The sequence below is a fragment of the Pagrus pagrus genome, assembly GCF_965226575.1.
Source record: "Pagrus pagrus genome assembly, chromosome: 9".
Classification (NCBI taxonomy): Eukaryota; Metazoa; Chordata; class Actinopteri; order Spariformes; family Sparidae; genus Pagrus; species Pagrus pagrus.
The window spans coordinates 22,566,445-22,583,872 of NC_140193.1; the positions used below are offsets into that span (position 1 = coordinate 22,566,445).

A 17,428-nucleotide genomic window follows, 5' to 3' on the forward strand; every position below is an offset into this window, starting at 1 on the left:
GTGATAGTGTCAATCTTCCTCAGTTGTGGGTTTCTCACGGTAACTAGATAATCTTCCACAACATCTAGTGCACGTCTGTCCGTCTTGGAATGAGCGAAATTCTCTCCACCATCTCCCCCAATTATGAACTGTAAGTTTGATTAATTCAACATAGTGTCCGTTGTTTGTCGTGTTTCTGTTGACTCTAAGTGTGTGAAGGGATTAAAACAGGCTATTGTTTTCTAGTTTCTCATAGTCTGGATTTGTTAGGGACACTTCACTGCTAACACAGAGTTCACTACTCTAACGCTAACACTGGTCTGATTGTGGAATTGTGTGTTTTTCCCCAGTTTGGTGAGGGTATGAAGATTATTATTTTGTAACTCAAAGTTCTTTTTAAGTATTTTCCTTGTCTGAACTTTTAAATTTTTTAGTCCTTATGCATCCTATTTTTTTCCTCTCAGAAACTACACAGCTAAGATGAGATGTTTCGGTCTCTATCAACAACTGAAGGTCAACCAGATTTAGTTTTGTGGACACAACTGAGTAAAGGAAACTCATGAACAGGCTTCACTGCATATGGTGTTCTGTTAATTGACAACTCAAACACAAACCTAGTCTATTTCTTTATCTACAAGGTCCACGTTTTGGTTTTCCCATAAAGAGCGCGACGGCGTGTCTTCTATGTATTTTCTTGTCCTCGCTCTTTGCTGCTTGAATCCTACAGTCAGATGAAGTACACCCACCTACCCACACAAACCTTTATCCACACAACTTAGCCTCCTCTCAGCAGGCTTTAACCTTAAAACCTGACCTCTTCAAACACTAACCCTGAAACAAAAAATATAATTTGTCCTTAAAATGATCACTTTTACATATTTTCCAAATGGAAAACATCTTATAAAAAATAAAGAAATATACGGTTAATTTTATTACTTTGTAAAGTTTACCACCATAAAAAAGGTTTCAACCCACGACGCACTCCTGTGAAGTGACCTAGGCCAGCACAACCATCGCTCACATACAGATTTGGTAAATACATGTATTAAAAACTACCTGTTTAATGAATGATTTCATATTTCTAGAGTCTCCATCACAGGAAAATGAACAAACACCAAACAAACGTGTTATTCTGTATATTTATTGATAATAAGACCACTGATGGTGACTTTGTCAATAGTAGACAGCAGGGTGCAGTTGTTTTTGAGTGTCTGGTGACCCCATGTGTAAGCAGGATGGTATTACAATTTAGTATTTACAGGACAGTATCAGTTTGGGGAAGGAAGAATTAGTGTCGGAAAACATACATTCACTAAATAAATGTACAGCTTTAAAAGCAATAGGGTTTGAAAAGCCACAACCAAACACTGACCAAAAGTGAATACAACAGGATCCACAAAATGTAGACGCTCTCTCTCTCTCTCTCTCTCTCTCTCTCTCTCACACACACACACACAAATACTCACACACTCACACACCATGTCATTCAAGGAGAATACACACTCATGGTTAAAGAGACAAATGAAAATATAGAAATAGATGGCACACACTCACACACATACCGAAAGAGAGATAGAAAATCACTTGGTGAAACTGTAAACGTAATGCCAACCAAACCGTAAGAAAAATACAGCGAAATTGAAACAGGTGCACGTCACTGTCAACAAAACATTGGCCACAATTATTTTTTCAGTGCGATTTTCCTATAAACTATCAAACAAATACAGATTAACAGCACAGAGTGCGGAATCAAAACCGTGACACGACATTTATACTGATTAGCATATTAGGATGAGAAACATTACATCATATAAATTACATTTCCAGTAAATATCTACAGATGATAATGATGATAGCATGTCGATGCACTACATAGAATGCTGTAAATACTAGATGAACACTGTCGGAGTCCTGCGCATCTCTAACGTTGACTTCTCTCACTGTAACACACAGCTGGCAAGCTCTTACACCAGAGGAAAACAATTCACGACCCTAACAGGCTGAAATCAGTGTTTCACTGACGTCTTGCGGTTGAATGGCATGCCAACAACCAGAATCCTGGTTTTGTTGCACCTGTAGTCACATCAGTTACACCTCTATGTCACCGCAGGTGAGAAACTTCACCAAAAGAGCTCAGCGAAATGTGATTTTCATCTGTTTAACTTGGTCTTAAAAGCATAATATATATGCGGACATGTTGGAATTGAGTCAGTTCTTCAGACTGACCCTGGCGCGTGGACGTGTGAAAATTGGCAGGATTTAAACCTAAATCTCTCATCTTTGTTCTTCACACAACTTCTTCTGTCACATCAGTGTTCTTTACCATCTATGAAAGCCCATTTCTGCCAGTTACAGAAAAAAAATAGTGAAAACTTAGCCCTGATAAAAAAAAAAAATCCCACTGTAAGTCATATTTATGACTTTTATCTAATAATTTTGACTTCTTTATCTCATACTTATGACTTAGCATGGGAATATTTTTTCATCAAGCTTAGTTTTTATCTATATTTTTGTCTCTAACTGGTAGAAATGGGCTTCCATACATCAGTCTCTCACATGACAGCAAGTTTTTCTCATTGCCCTTCAAGTGTGGCTGCTTTAACAGCTAGAGACACTGCTGCCTTACAAACTTTAAAGAAAACTCAGTGTTAGAGGCCTGATTTTTAATAGTGCTACATTTCGTGGCAAAATTAATTCTTTCCAATGAAAGCTCTGTAATGAGTGGATTCGCTAGTGGAGACTAAATAGTAGAGAGTTCAACTTTGTACGGTGAATTTGCACCAGTGACGTATAGAAATCAATCTCGTCATGGATGTATGTATTAACAGAACTGATGGAATACTGGGCGAGCTAATGCAGCATATTAGCTGTGCTGCATCATCTACTTTAATAATTTAAAGGACCAGTGTGTAGGATTTAGTGGTATCTAGCAGTGAGGTTGTGGATTGCAACCAACTGAGTACCCCTCTACTCTTGAAAGGCCCTCTCTAGAGTCGGTGTTTGGTTTGTGTTTTCTGGGCGACTGGAGAAACATGGCGGTGCAACATGTGTGGAAAAGGACCCGCACCCTCTGTAGATATAAAAGGCTCGTTCTAAGGCAATGAAAACACAAACAATTCTTAGTTTCAAGTGGTTATAACCTAATGAAATCATAATTATGAATATTATATTCCATTGCTGCCCCTAAATCCTACAAACTGGACCTTTAACCACCACCAGTGGAATATATGGGGATGGCTTTCAGACAGTTATGAGACAGGAGTTGATGGTTAAACTCTGTCTTTTGAATAAACTGTGACCTTGTTGTCCTGTTAGCGATCGAGATGACACATTTGCTAACTTTCTGGTATGACCCAGCCTTCAGTCTCCAATGCAAAAGATTTGTTCCACGGCTTTAATTTTTTGTTTTGGCTGATGAATATATTTCTTTCCCCCCCAAAACCAATTGAGTTTCATTAAGCATCATTGTAAGAGACTGTAAATTAGGTGGAGGAGCATTATTTAGCATTATTTAAGTTACTGGGGGAGTTTGAAAAAGGTTGTTGTGTATTTATCCCAGATTAAAGCTGATACTGAATTACAATTTTAACATGTAACATATCTCATAATTTGCTATTAAGTTAAAATATCGGGACAAAAAAATGACGGGCCTTGTCTACAGGTAAAAATACTTAAACAGTTCTCCCTTTTTCCTTTGTCAGTTTCCTTATTTTTCATATAAACTTAAAACATCGTCCTCAGTGCACGAAATCAGTTCACAAAATGTAACAACCATAGGAATATACAATGGTGAGCAATAGCAAAGTCAAATGCAAAACTAAAACTATCTATTAAAGTATTACTTTCAAGCTTTAGTAATGTCATTCTGTACAAAGATGTGCAGTGGTCCTCTGATGACGGTCGGTGAAGCATGCTGCAACCAACTGAGAAGCCAAGTTGCACCCAATCGCCTATCTGAGACCAACACCGCTGTCAACTCCGACAACCCTGGTGTACCTGCTCGTTGTAGGCTGTAGGCTGTACTGATCCGAGATACGTGCTAATGAGCGACTTCTACATCAAGCAGCAGTGTGATGTGTGATATAGAACGATTTGATGCAACAGCAGTGAGTCAAGGAATGGTGCTTTACAATAAGATACATTAAGATATTACATTAAGATCACAGGCAGAGAGACGGAGGGAGGTAAATTCCAATACAGACATGTGATAGTGTTTCGGGAATTTACTCTTGTCATGTGTCAAGGCTCTTTGTCTCTTCTTTCTCTGCATCTCCCTGAAAAGACAAAACCACACGGACAGAGGAGTTAGATGTGTTTGTATTAACCTGCAGTCATTGGGTTTATTGTATGGCCACTTGGGGGCAGCGGAACAAGCTTAAACATTGACATTTTATGGTGAAAATGTTGGCAAACAGTTGCCTATTTACACACCCAGTAATCACGAATCAACATGTGTATTTATGGCGTTTTGTTTCAGGCCACATGATGCATTTAAGTCCAATTCTGACTTTCCTTTCAGCTCTGTTTATATCCCCACCAACTCCTGAGGGAAATATCTGGCTTTATAGCTGCTAAGTGCTCCACAATGTTCACTAACTAGTTGCTATCTTTGTCTGTCTGATGGTTGGTCTTAGGCAGGTAGCATACAGTAGAGTTTTTTTTGCTGAAAAAAGCAGCTAATGAGAACAGTGAGGATGAAACAAATCAGGAAAGTCATGAGCTGTAAAACTAAAAAACTGTGCTATAAGGTGCTAAAACACTTTGTAGAGATGAGTTAAAATACATAGTTGGTCATAATTCTGGTGGTGGTTTTGTCACTTCCAGTCAAATCTTTTACACTCCATTAATAATCTGACTCATTGTTAAAATAAAAGTGAGTGCGTGTCTTTAAATGTGTCTCACCTGCCACGTCACATCAGCTAGACCATCTCATACTGATTGGCTGTGATGATCCTGGACAGACAGCAGGCCAGCAACATGCCAATCAGCTGAACGACAGACAGAAAACAGGTTTGGCTTATTTTCTCACAATCAAGATGTCAGTTCCTGTGAAACCTACACATTACTGTTGTAAGAATGCTGGCGCGACTTGAATCTGCTTCCTCTCTCTAGCATCGTTACTGTGCATATGTTTGTTTAGATGAACAAGATGAAGAAAAAAAGACATTTTTTCATAAGAAAAAGCCAAAATTACAGAATATATCATCACCAGAAATAGCAAAAACAGAAATTGTTGGATTAATTAATTTCTGATGGTCCTTGAACGAACTGTGCACTGGAAACACAAAATCTTAAACTTATAAATAGTGAGGTTCATGAAACACAAAATAAATTATCAAACTATTCACCTTGCGGTTCTATTTTTTAAAAAGATTTGTGGCATTTAGCTGTGTTATCCTGCACTAAAGACAGTTTCTGAGTCCCCTCCTACTTCTAGCAATGATTGTGCCGTCTGAAACTGTCTGAAGACCACAGTGAGTAAAAATGTGACGGAGCGATTAAAGCCCCGAAACAGTTTGGGGTTCTGAGGGGTTAACGGCTTCTTGTTTCATGCAATGGGCCTTTTTCCCAGCAGAGTTGTCATAGTGAAAAAAACACGATGGTTCTGTTTGCATTCAAGTATGAAAAACAAAATATGCATATGCATACCAGGACTCTAACACTAAAGCCATAAAATGGAACCACCATATTTAAACATAGATTATTAATCCTTAAACACTTTTTATTTGCACATCACCACCTGCAAAACATTCGGTATTTTCAGCTCTTACCTGTGAGAAAGCAATCCCAAACGTCACTCCTGCAATAATGGCCATGTTGGTTTCCATGAATGAAGTGACCAGCTCATAGCAGCCCTGTAACACAGGGGGAAGGTTAGTTTGCAGAGGGGTCAGGGACATGTTATATGTGCAAATTAGGGGCAAGATGGATAACTGGGAGAATATCTGAGTCAATTGTTAGAGTGTGGAAGAGAAGATGGTTTGAAAAAGTGAGTGAGCACCTGTCAGATGTAAACACGCCTTCTTTATAGAGTACTTCATAAAGGACATAAATAATGTAGCAGTAGACAGGCCAGACGTAGGAAGATACAACCCAACATACTGACCTGGTGGAAAACCTTGCTCGGGGCTAGAGTTGCATTGCGGAGGTCGTCTGGGTTGCAGTCGGAGGAGTTAAAGCAGCAGCTGGCAGGAATGCCGTTGGATGGGTAATACACACTGCCAAACCAACTGGTGTAGTTAGACACTCCACAGCAACGCAGCTAGAACGTACAGAAAAGAGGGCATTGAGAGCAGATGAGGATTGAAACATAAGGCGGGTATGGTTTCACATTTTTTGAAAAGCAAATCCCACGTGAAGACCAAAATAATAATGCGTCTGTCTTCCTCTGAATAGTTTTACGACTTCCCGGCCTTGTCTTTATCACTTAGGCCCTATTAGTTCTTACAGACAACATAAATCTTTAAAATCACCTCACAAAAATTGGGGTTCATTTTTTTTGTCAAGGCTAAATCATTTCCAAAAACGGCCGGGTACTGTAGTTTTTACTGAATGCTAACCGAACAGGAGTAAATTGTGCATTTAGTGTGGACTTCTTTCGGCTGCAGACAAATACATATTTTGTGCTGCGTGAGTATTTATAGCGCCATGACTCATCATTTTGTTACTGGTGGTTTATTTATGGTTTTCTTGCCTGATTTGACTACTGATGTCTCCGGGGCTGAGTCACCAAATAGGAGTGCTAGCTCCTCCGCTAACCGAACTGACGAGCTAACAGCAGCAACATTGTAGTCTTGGTTAATGTCAAGCTGTGATAGCAAAGACATCTCATACAATCAACTTTGCATTAAAAGTGACATAACTGGTGGACTGACACTGAATGACAGCAGTCATGTTCACGGTGGGTGTCATGTCAAGCTTACGCACACCCCTTCAAAATAAAGATTTCTTCTTTTTGGTCTTCTCATGAGCAAACTATTAGCATTAAGGGCTGTGTTTTGGTTTGTTGCTGATACGTTTATTAGCTGTTTGATGATTTCAGGTCACAGGGACTTACCTTGTGCTGCAGGTTATCAACAGCACGGCTCGCCTCGTCCTCTGCATTGTAGTTCAGGACGGCGTCGGTGTATGTCCTGTGAAAGGTTCCTTTTATCTGCAGCATGCAGACATACGCACATAATCGCACACGTTAACAGCGTAAGGGCACTTTACACGGCTGTAGCGTTGGACTTATAATTGGTTAAATGGTGTATTGCATGCTGACCTCGTGGCGAAACACAAATCCAGAGATCCCGGCCACTAACTCAGCGAGGAAGACCAGCGACAGAAACATGGCATACTACAGAGAGAGAAGAAGGGAGGGGAGATTTGCATAGTTTGCATAAAAACCCTCTGCCTTAGATGTGTAGCATTTGCCTATGCACACACCACACGCACACACGCACACACACGCACTTGACCACCATTAACTGAGCAAAGTGCCCTGCAGCATCTATTGGATTTCAGATCCCTCTCCACAGGATAGAGGTCAGCCATTATTCCCTTTATCATGTGACCTGAGGCTAATTAATCAGCATCCACAACACTCTTCTCTCCTGCTGCAACTGAACACCCCGCCCTTCCTCCCACAACCTCTTACCAGCTTCAGCATCCATGGGCTTCCTCTGCAGGTGGCGAAGCATCCGAACAGGCCAAAAACGATGATGACGGTCCCGGTGCCAATGAGGACGTACGGGGCGTTGGTGGAGTTGTCGGCTATCAGAGAGATGTACGGGCCCAGCATCAACTTCCCCCATACTCCAACTGCCAGCAGGATGGCTCCTGTTATCTGGAGGGCGGAGGGGGTTGGAGAGATGGATGTAACAGAGAGAGCACAGGGAACAGAATGAAAGCAGGGAACAGGCCTTTATCTCTGCACTTTTGCTATGTTACAATAGCGGCGTTTTAGCAGCGTGGCGAGGGGGGAGGAGGAGAACGAGGATCAAGGTGGAACAAGAAAGGAGAGCAATTAGAGCAAGGAGGAGGAGACGGGAGACAGAAGACACAAATATATCTGGAGTGCGGGATAGTGATCACCTGCTTTATGAATATGCCTGCACTCACTCACACACACGCGCAGAAAAAAGAGAGGAAAAGAAAGGGGACACGTCAAAGAAGCTCTTTGATCCGAGGCGAGACGCTTCCTCCTGTTGCGCCTCTCTTAGCATTTCAAATGAAGGCTGCGGATAAAAGAGCGTGTTGTACGAGGCAGCTGAAGCGGCGTGTGTCTCAGCTGGGTATGTCTTGCTGGCACTGGAAAGAGAGCGGGGTGTGGAACGGCTGCTGATGATGTAGCGGGGGCCAACTCATCACACTACCCTCCTTCCATCCAAGAGGAGGCCGCTCGCCGTCCTGCTGCCAGGCCCTCTGGTTAGAGAGGGAGCAGCCTGTACGGGTGTCTCTGTGCACCCTGAAACCTCTATAAGTGACGAGAAGAAGCTCTCGGGCAGAGAACCAGCCAATGTGACGGAGACAGCATAGGAAAGACTTTGTCAGTTTTGCTCTTTGTGTAACTGATCCAACTAGTGTCACGTTGCGTAAAAATGGCAACAATACAGAAGAATACATAAAATGTTTCTCACTCCCTCTTTGACTATAGTTTAAAGTCTCTGCAGGTTATTTACTGTGCTAACAACTTGCACTTTGCCCCTTTGGCAGGGTGTGCACTTAATGATCGGGCAAAGGTTCCCCAGTCTCCGCAGGTCTCTTTGACTGCTGTATTGTTCTGAATTCGGCAGCACAGGTTGTTATTTTAGACTTCGTTTTGAGAATGCCAACTACAGCGGACCACAGCAACTGCTTTTGGCTGAACTCGATCGCGCCTCGTGCAAACATCCACGCGCGGATTTCCAGGGCAATACCAATACACGCAAGAACAATGAGTTAAGGGTGAGATGATAATAAGGGTTACAGTGAGAGCAAACACACACACTGAAACACACTGAATGGCAGCTGTGGAAGAAACGAAAGGCTATAAGATGATATCGCTGGTTTGGAGTTAACAGTTTACTATCACAGAGGACCAAGAAACCACTATATTACATTTTCGGGGGGCATTTTTGCTTAAAAAAACAGCTGAACTCATTGATTTATCAGAATTGTTGTTAGTTCCCCACAATAATCACTAATGTATCCATCCCTTTGTATTTGTGGCTTAAACATGGAGCTGTGGTTTCCTGTTACGTAAGCCAAACCTGTATAAATGGGTACTATTGACGATTTGTGGGCAGTTAGATGTGACATGATAAATCCTCGGTTGCATGACATTCGATGGAGCTGAACCACACAGAGCAAACAGAGAGCCACTACATTTTCTAATTAAAATCATCTCACGAGTTGGATGTTTTTGTAATCTCTTTATCTGCGATCCTCATCCTGTTGCGTCCTGTACTACTAGAGCTGCTGTGCGCACAGATGGCTGACGTTTTCTACTGGCCTACCAGTGTTCCGGGTTGGTTTTTATATCGTTTAATGTAAATCATCATGTATCTTAAGTATGTATAAATATCAAGTTACTGAGACTGCATATCATCCGAAGGAAGATCTGTTTTATATGGTAAGAAGCCAATCCACAGTATATTGTGTCATGGTATATAACGTCATATCGCCCACCATACTTTGAATAACTGCAACTCCACTTGTAGTGTTGCAAACTTAATGCACGTCACCTGTTTTAACAGCCAATCAGTGCATCGGAGCAATATCCGCTGTTGGAGTCAGTCACAAACTGTCATCCGTTTTTTTTTGGGCCGAGGAAAGAGAAAATCATCTCATCAATTTGTTTGAGAACAAGCAAGTCCGTATGACACAAGTCATAAAATTTTAATTTACTACGACACTGACAACTCCACTGCTTCTCCTCTGCTCTGCCGTCGCTGTCTTGTCACTCGCTATCTCCCACTCGCTCAACGCACACACCTTTTGTTATCTAATCGCTAGAAAAACAACTGTAGCGAAGCAGCTTACTATCACTACGCTCATTCAAATTTTATGATGCAACAAATTCAATCAAGCTACACAACAAAAAAAAGCCTGAAAAGCAGCCACTTAGAACAGAAGAAGAGAGCGTTACTGCTATGGAGATGATGCACCGCCTCGTCTAGTTGCAGTGGACTGGAAGGTTTTTCCGCACGTTTCAACTGGTCTTGTCGTGAATCTTTGGTCTGGACAGGACTTTAAATTGTGGATAACGTTATATCTTGATGCAGCACAAACATTGTTTTTTCCTGGTTTAGCAGACTGCTCTACTTGTTCTTATACTTGCCTTCACCCACTTAGTCATTATATCCACATTACTGATGATAACTTACCAAAAATCTCATTGTGTTAATATTTTACGATAGTACCAGTAGTCTTCCCAATATTGCAATGTAGATATTGAGGTATTAGGTTAAACATATCCTGATATTTGATTTTGTTGCCCAGTCCTAGCATGTATGGATTGTATGAATATCAGTCATACTGCTTTCATTGACTACCTACACACTCTGATGCCATGGCAGCAGTGCACCTGGGTTGAGCTTGTAGAGACAAACAAGTCATCCGGAGTTAAATCACACGTCTGTGCTCACTGAATATTCGCATTTCTTACTGTCAGATGTGCATTAACTTGAGGGAATTAACAGTTTACAATTCAAAAATGTAAAATAATTGGTTATCTTAACAGTAATTATCAGTAAACTGTAAATCCTATTGTGCATCCCTAAATGGATCCCTTCTTTCTGTCCGCATGAAGTGAAGGACGGCAGGCTGGTGACTTGATTCGTCAGTGACGACATCTACTGCTTCTATTAACAGTGATTTTCACAGCCAGAGCATGTGACCGTCATTAAAGAGAACGGAGCTCTAGATGATGATGTTTATATCATCAGCAGCAAAATGTCTGGCCTTTCAGAGCTGCTGTCGCACGCAAACACGGGATCATCTCGTCGTTGCTGAAGTGTTCATTTTAAAGCCGACAGGGAAATCAAGGAACAGGGGCGAGTTATCTAGACTTCATGTCTGTTGCTGAATCCCAAACAGCCTCAGACCCGCTTTCTCCTCCTCCTCCTCCTCCTCCTCCTCCTCCTCCCTGGAGCCCCCTCCCATCCCCTTGCTTGTTTTGTTTGAAATTCAATGCCAGGCTGGGCACCCTGGTTACAGCACAGGGTTTAAAACAGGTCACCCCCTCTTCCCTCCTCCTCCTCCGGCCTAATAAAGAAGCAGAAGGTGCGATGACAAAATATGCTGGCGAGGACACCATGCGGGCTCCGCCACCTGCTCTGCATTTAACCGTCCTGTTTGTGCGCAAGTATGGCGACGTAGCTATTCACACTTGGGACGTTATTCGCCGCGACAAGCTGATGACAGTGAGGCCAATTGGAACTCTGTGCCAGTGAAGCTCTCCCCGCCGCACCCTCGGGGCTGGAGAGAGCCACTGAGCTGTGAGACTCTCGTGCACTTTGGACATCTGAAACCTGATGCTGTGGATGTAAGCGAGCGCCAAGAGACGGCCCAATCCCGACTAAATATAAAAGTTCATATCTGTGGCACGGGCAACATGTCTGCAGTGCAGGCACACACAGCACAGCTCTGCTGTTTTTAAGCCCTCACGAACACACCAGGCTGATTTCACTTCTGTGTTTCCACCACAACCGTCTACTGCGATCTCGAAGGGTTACTTTTGTTCAAGGCCAAGAAGCAGCAGTCAAGCTATTTTCACTTCCTCCAGTTGCTCAGAGTGAATGAACCCTTCAGATCCTAAACACATTACGGACTGATAAATCTCTTCCAAGTGCTCTTATTGGATAGACCCAGCTGTATCTGGATGCTATCAGAAATCCAGCAAACAGGAATGTCAATACACACATTTATGGACAAAGGTTCATCAAACTGCCTGTCCGTTAGTCACACAGTACTGCGGTTACCTTTGCTAACATGTGGTCTCGCTTGTACTGCTAGATCAAATTTGAAGACTCGACTGGTAATGGAAAGGTAAACAAAGGCCTGAATCCAAACCACTGAAAGGCAAACAGTGAATGAGAGGCACTATTTCACTTCTCGAGTTAATCTCAAAGTCATTTCTCCCAAAATTGGAAGCAGTCGACACCAAATTTATTTGTTTCGAGAGATGCTTTCTGAGTGATACGCTGGCTCAAATCCTGAGGACCCTCAGCTACAAAGAGTGTTAATTACAGTGAAAACACGGCAGAATCCATTCTTCCTGCCTGCTTAGCATTGTGAATACAGCTTTTTATGAATCTAAATCAGAGCAGGGCTTCGCAACAATCCTCCAGAGGAGGATCTCAACTCTTTGGTATAATTCGAGGCTCTTGTGGTGCTGTGTTTTGTATAATTTAGTAGGGTGTGTCGAATGTTTTTTTGCTCCTCCATTATCCAGTATGTTAATGTGGTGGGCAAAATATCAAGCAGGGACGGGAGGACCAGCTGGGTACAGGTGCACGAAGGAAAAGGAGAGGTTGTCCACACAAGACGTTTGCAAGCTCCCGAAGGAGGTTCATAAAATGATATGTGGGTGTTTTTTTGTATCATGTAATATATTAATTGTAAGTGGAGCTGTGCTTTTTTTGCCTGTTCATCGCCTGCTTTTTGTCCACTAGGATGTTTGCCCGACAAAGACCCGCTTGGTCAAAACATTTCAAGATTTTAGTGTGCTCTATTATTTCCTTTGTGGACAAAATATTAGAGACACTGGCAGCAATTTCAGTCATTTATAAAGCAAAAAGGTAAAACCCCTCTCTGGTTCCAGCTTCTCCAATGAGAGGATGTGCTGCTTTTCTTTGTCTAGCATAATAGTAAGACTGAATGTTTGGATTTTGGACTGCTGGTTGGACAAAAAAAACATGGTAACACTTTATAACCATCACAATAAATGGTACATTCATATCTAATTAAACTTAAAGGTGCTATTTGTAAGAAAAGTTGATTTTTGTGTCTCTTTTCAAACTCGTCAAAACTGACGCTTTGGGAAGGCGGCCTTTGACCGAGAGGGGAAACCCAGAGCGTCATCATTTGATGAGTTGGGAATGAGACTCAAAAATCAAATATTGTCTTTCAAATTGCACCTTTAAGTTAACAGTATCTGGCTGTTAACAAACAATGAAATGTGTTATGAATCATTTATCAAGCAGTTGTAAATGTTTATAGCGGCCATCCAAATAACGTTAATAGACAAACTACACAGTATTTATTAAACAGTTACAAGTATTACATATACACAATTGTTTCACAGTGAAATAGCTATGAATTTAGGTTTAATTACCTACAAATGTACCATTTATTAATGCTGTTTATTAAAAAGTCTTACCAAAAAGACATTTGCGAGGGTGACGGGTATTTTTTAAGCTCATTTCTGACCTAAAACCCAGAAGACTTTTGTCAGATTCATCAAAAAATAAAAATAACTTGTGCTATATTTTGCACCCCCAACACAAAGCACAACCTCAAAATCTGGAGTCAACATTGAAGCATAAGTATGTGTATCAGATATTTCCTGCAGTACTGTTGTGTTCTAGTCACAAAGTGTGACACAGGCTGTCCTGCAGAAACAAACCTCACTGTGTATCTGTGTAGAGTATATGACGGAGGAGCAGGGTCCCTTTAAGGATCTATAGCAGTAAGATGTACAGCACCGTTGCTGTGTGGTCACAGGGGGCTGTAGCCGGGCCTCATCACACGGAGCAGGCCGGATAACACAGTCAAAGCGCTGCGGTGATGTCTACATCCTCCGCCGCGCTAACTGACAACAACCATGATGCTATGTGCGCCGTGTTGCTCACCCCACTGACGCCCAGCACCCACCATATGTGTAACCTTACCACCAGTTACATCATAACACACGATCCTTTCCATATGTTAAAGCTAAAAGCGGGGGCGTTAAGCTAGCGCTGTCGACCGTTTAGCCTAAATAGACTGAAACAACGGCGTGAATCCGTCGATGATGCTGGCACCGTCCACCCCTTCATCACGCACCACAAACACACGCACACACACACGCACACAGCGGTGGATTAGGATGGATTGCGATCATTTTCTGCAGGGTTCCTCTTTTTATAAAAGATGATAGGGAAAGGTTACGTACCCAGAAGACGAAGGAGTAGACGATGAGCAGGGTTTTGAGGCAGGTGATGACCGGTTTAGTTTCCATCGTGGAGCGGACGTCGGAGCCGTTGTGATAATAACGGAACCGTCTGTGCGGAGTGTCGCGCTGCAGCCACGCGCTGATGCAGCCACACAGCGTCACCGGAGCAGCGCATCACACCAGCGTGCGTTATGATGAGCGGCGTCTCAGCCAGTGTGAGGGGAAGACATGGTCGTCTCCATTGTTCAGCGTGCAGCTCGTTTCATCTGCCTCATGCTTAATGTTTGGAGGTGTTGTGTGTGATTACAGACATCAGGAGGGAGTGTGTCGTCTCTGGTCTGATACTGAGGGGAAGGCTGATTTTAACATGCAGGAAAATGCACCATTCAACCATCATGCAACTGATTCAGAAATGACTCAGACCACATTGAGTGCAACATATGCTCCATGTCAAAAACTGCAATACAAATACTATATGCTAATATTATTAAAAAAAATTTTTTCAACCGACATCTGTCCTGATAATAACTACCAAATATTTATTCATTTTCAGGATTTCAACGCTTTAAATACCTGATTGTTTATACGATGCCTATGTTTTTTTTAAATGAAAAGAACATTAAAAAAAATCAAAGCCATTTTCCATATACTTAATTAACAGTATTTATTTATTATAAGGCAAAGCCCCCTAGGAAACAACGGAAATAGCATGTATTTTGCCTATGGGACAAAATACAGGTAAATTACCCTATCTAGTGAAAAATACTAAACAGTAAAAATTACAAAAACTCATCCAGGACCACAGAATGAAAGCTGCATGATTTTATGCTGTAATGACAGTGGGATGAAAACAAAAAGTTTTAATGGTGCATGATATGTACAACAGTTTAAGCTGTCTGTCTGTAATATACAAAGGTTGACATTTAAAAGAAAAAAAAGAAAAACAAACACCTTGCCAAAATGTACTCAATATGCATTAATGCAGCCAGAAGGATCAAAAAATGAAAGTTTAAAAACACAAAATGGATCAACAGTTGCATGCAGATTAAATGTTGTTAAATTTGTTTTTGTTTTTCCTAAAAAAATACCTCTTAAAAATCTCCAAATTAAGGTAACATCCACTTCTTCCTCATTGGAAGATTACGACCCTATGAATATGTGGGTTGAATATTTTTCAGTTCAGGAGTTTAACTGCTGGACATAGCTCATAGTTGTATTGTAGACAGTAGTAGAAGAGGTATTCCGATCATTACAGTAAAAGCAGCAATACCACAGTGTGAAAATACTCCATTACAAATAAAACTCCTGCATTCAGAATGCTACTCAAGTAAAAGTAGTGCTGTAAAGTATACCCAAACATCATGCTTGAAAGTCTAAAAGTATTTGATATTAAAAGTACTTAAGAATCAAAAGTGATGTCCTGGCACTACATGTTTAAGTATCAAAACTACAAGTAAAAGTAAATTATACATAAGCTCTATTTACATGTATACAGTATTGTTGACAGATTACCATATCCAGCATTCAGTAGGCTATTCTTCCTGATGTGTTTTTATCCGATTGCTGACAAAATAAATGAATTAAAAACTGTAGTGCTTTGGCTCTGATGCAGCATGTAATCTGCAAAGTAACTAGTAACTACAGTTATCAAATAAATGTAGTGGAGCAAAGAGCACCATATTTGCCTCCTAAATATGGAAGTATAAAGAAGCAGAGAATGGAAATACTCAAGTAAAGTACAAGTACCTCAAAATTGTAATTAACTACAGTACTTGAGTAAATGTATTTAGTTATATCCCATCATTGAGTCAATTAATAGAAGTTATTGTAATAGGAATATATAATATTAATAGTAATAGTAGTACGAAAGTATTGTTGGAGAAATATGAATAATATCTGAAATAAAAGTACTCATGCAGTACTTTGCTGTTGTATATCTGATGGAGAGGGAGCTAGTTTTTATACATTTGTAACAATGCAATATTATAACAATCCATGATATTTTATCAAGTGGTTATAGGATTATGTCATTATTTCTATTCTGCTATAAATACAGCTGTCAGATAGGTGAAGTGATGTCAGCAGTGCAACATTTCCCTTCTAAATGTAGTGGAGCAGATGTTTAAAGTAGCATAAAATTGAAAAAGTAAAGTAGAAGTACCTTTAAATTTGAGCCTGAATACGTGTATTTAGTTACTTTCCACCACTGATATGGGATGTGAACCACTGACTCTTCTCAATGACTATTGACAATCATAGATGCAGTTGATCGATGACTGGCTTGTTAGAAATTAAGACAGCGATATCAATATACCTTATTACTTTAAATATCATGTGCAATATTACTTTTCTGTATCCCTTACAATACTACTTTTACAATAAGGTGTAATATTCCCATTATCATGTGCAATGTAACCTTTTACTTCTAACTTTTCTATTTTAGCTTTGTTGTAGTTTACTTATTTTCCAAATTTCATCTTATTTTTGATGTTATTCTGTTTGGCACAGATGTCGGCATTTACTCCATATTAACATTTTCATTATGAGTCTTTGTATTTTTGTCTTTTATTCTTAAGGCACTGTTATTCTATGGCACAGGAACTTCTATCTTATCTTATCTCATGATGACCCATTTACTTAGTTTAAGTTAAAAAGTGTGTGTTTTACATGCAAAACTCTTTGATTACGAAGTACTCAGTACGCAGCAGGTCTACTCATGAAAACGTTTTGTATATACAGTAACACTAGCTGTCCTAAGTGTTGCATTAAGCTGGAAAATCCCATGAAAAAATATTGTCAATCTACGCACAAAAGACAGGCCTAATTCGTATTTAAAGAGGCTATGATTGATTTATAAGATAAGATCAACTTTATTGATCCCACACAGAGAAACTGAATGATGTTGGCTCATGTATATTCCTTGCAGCTAGTGGTAATCAATACACAATGACCAGGCGTCCTATCAAGGGCTCTCTGGCCCTGCGGGGTAAGTCTCCATAGACTGTAAGCACCTGTAAAAAAACACATCCATCACTTATTAAAACCCCCACAACACAGACTCAGACCTAGCATCCACCCCTCTCACCTTCTCCACCATCCTGAGGCCCCTTTGCTTCATTGTGCTGTGCACTGTTGCTTTCAAACCAAAAACAAATGTATCACATCCTACAAGCTCTGTCACTAGCAGACAGAGCACACCAGGATCATACACAGGCTGAATTGATGCGTGTTATTGTAGGTCAGTTGTTGCGCTGCACAATTATTTCAAAATATGTGAATATTTTTGTTTCTTGGCTAAACACTGACAACAAAATCACTGGTTTATGGGAA

The 17,428-nt window shown here is 40.8% G+C and overlaps 1 protein-coding gene across 1 annotated transcript; it reads right to left on the minus strand.

Moving 5' to 3' along the window:
- Positions 1–1,104: 1,104 nt before the first annotated feature.
- On the minus strand, positions 1,105–14,269 carry tspan7 (tetraspanin 7). Its single transcript, XM_084362988.1, has 8 exons — positions 14,099–14,269; positions 7,619–7,807; positions 7,244–7,318; positions 7,037–7,132; positions 6,086–6,241; positions 5,751–5,834; positions 4,882–4,967; positions 1,105–4,253 (listed from the first exon to the last, which is right to left on the minus strand). The coding sequence occupies exons 1-7, from the start codon at positions 14,162–14,164 to the stop codon at positions 4,899–4,901; spliced, it is 735 nt and encodes a 244-aa protein (XP_084219114.1). The 5' UTR covers positions 14,165–14,269; the 3' UTR covers positions 1,105–4,253; positions 4,882–4,898.
- Positions 14,270–17,428: the final 3,159 nt, after the last annotated feature.

Excerpts from the sequence above, each read along its gene's own strand:
- tspan7 (XM_084362988.1), bottom strand. The coding sequence starts at position 14,164 with ATGGAAACTAAACCGGTCATCACCTGCCTCAAAACCCTGCTCATCGTC. Across the intron at positions 5,835-6,085 it reads CGAGCAAGGTTTTCCACCAG|GGCTGCTATGAGCTGGTCAC; the intron begins GTCAGTATGTTG and ends CCTGTGTTACAG. Across the intron at positions 4,968-5,750 it reads TTGGGATTGCTTTCTCACAG|CTGATTGGCATGTTGCTGGC; the intron begins GTAAGAGCTGAA and ends TCTGTCGTTCAG.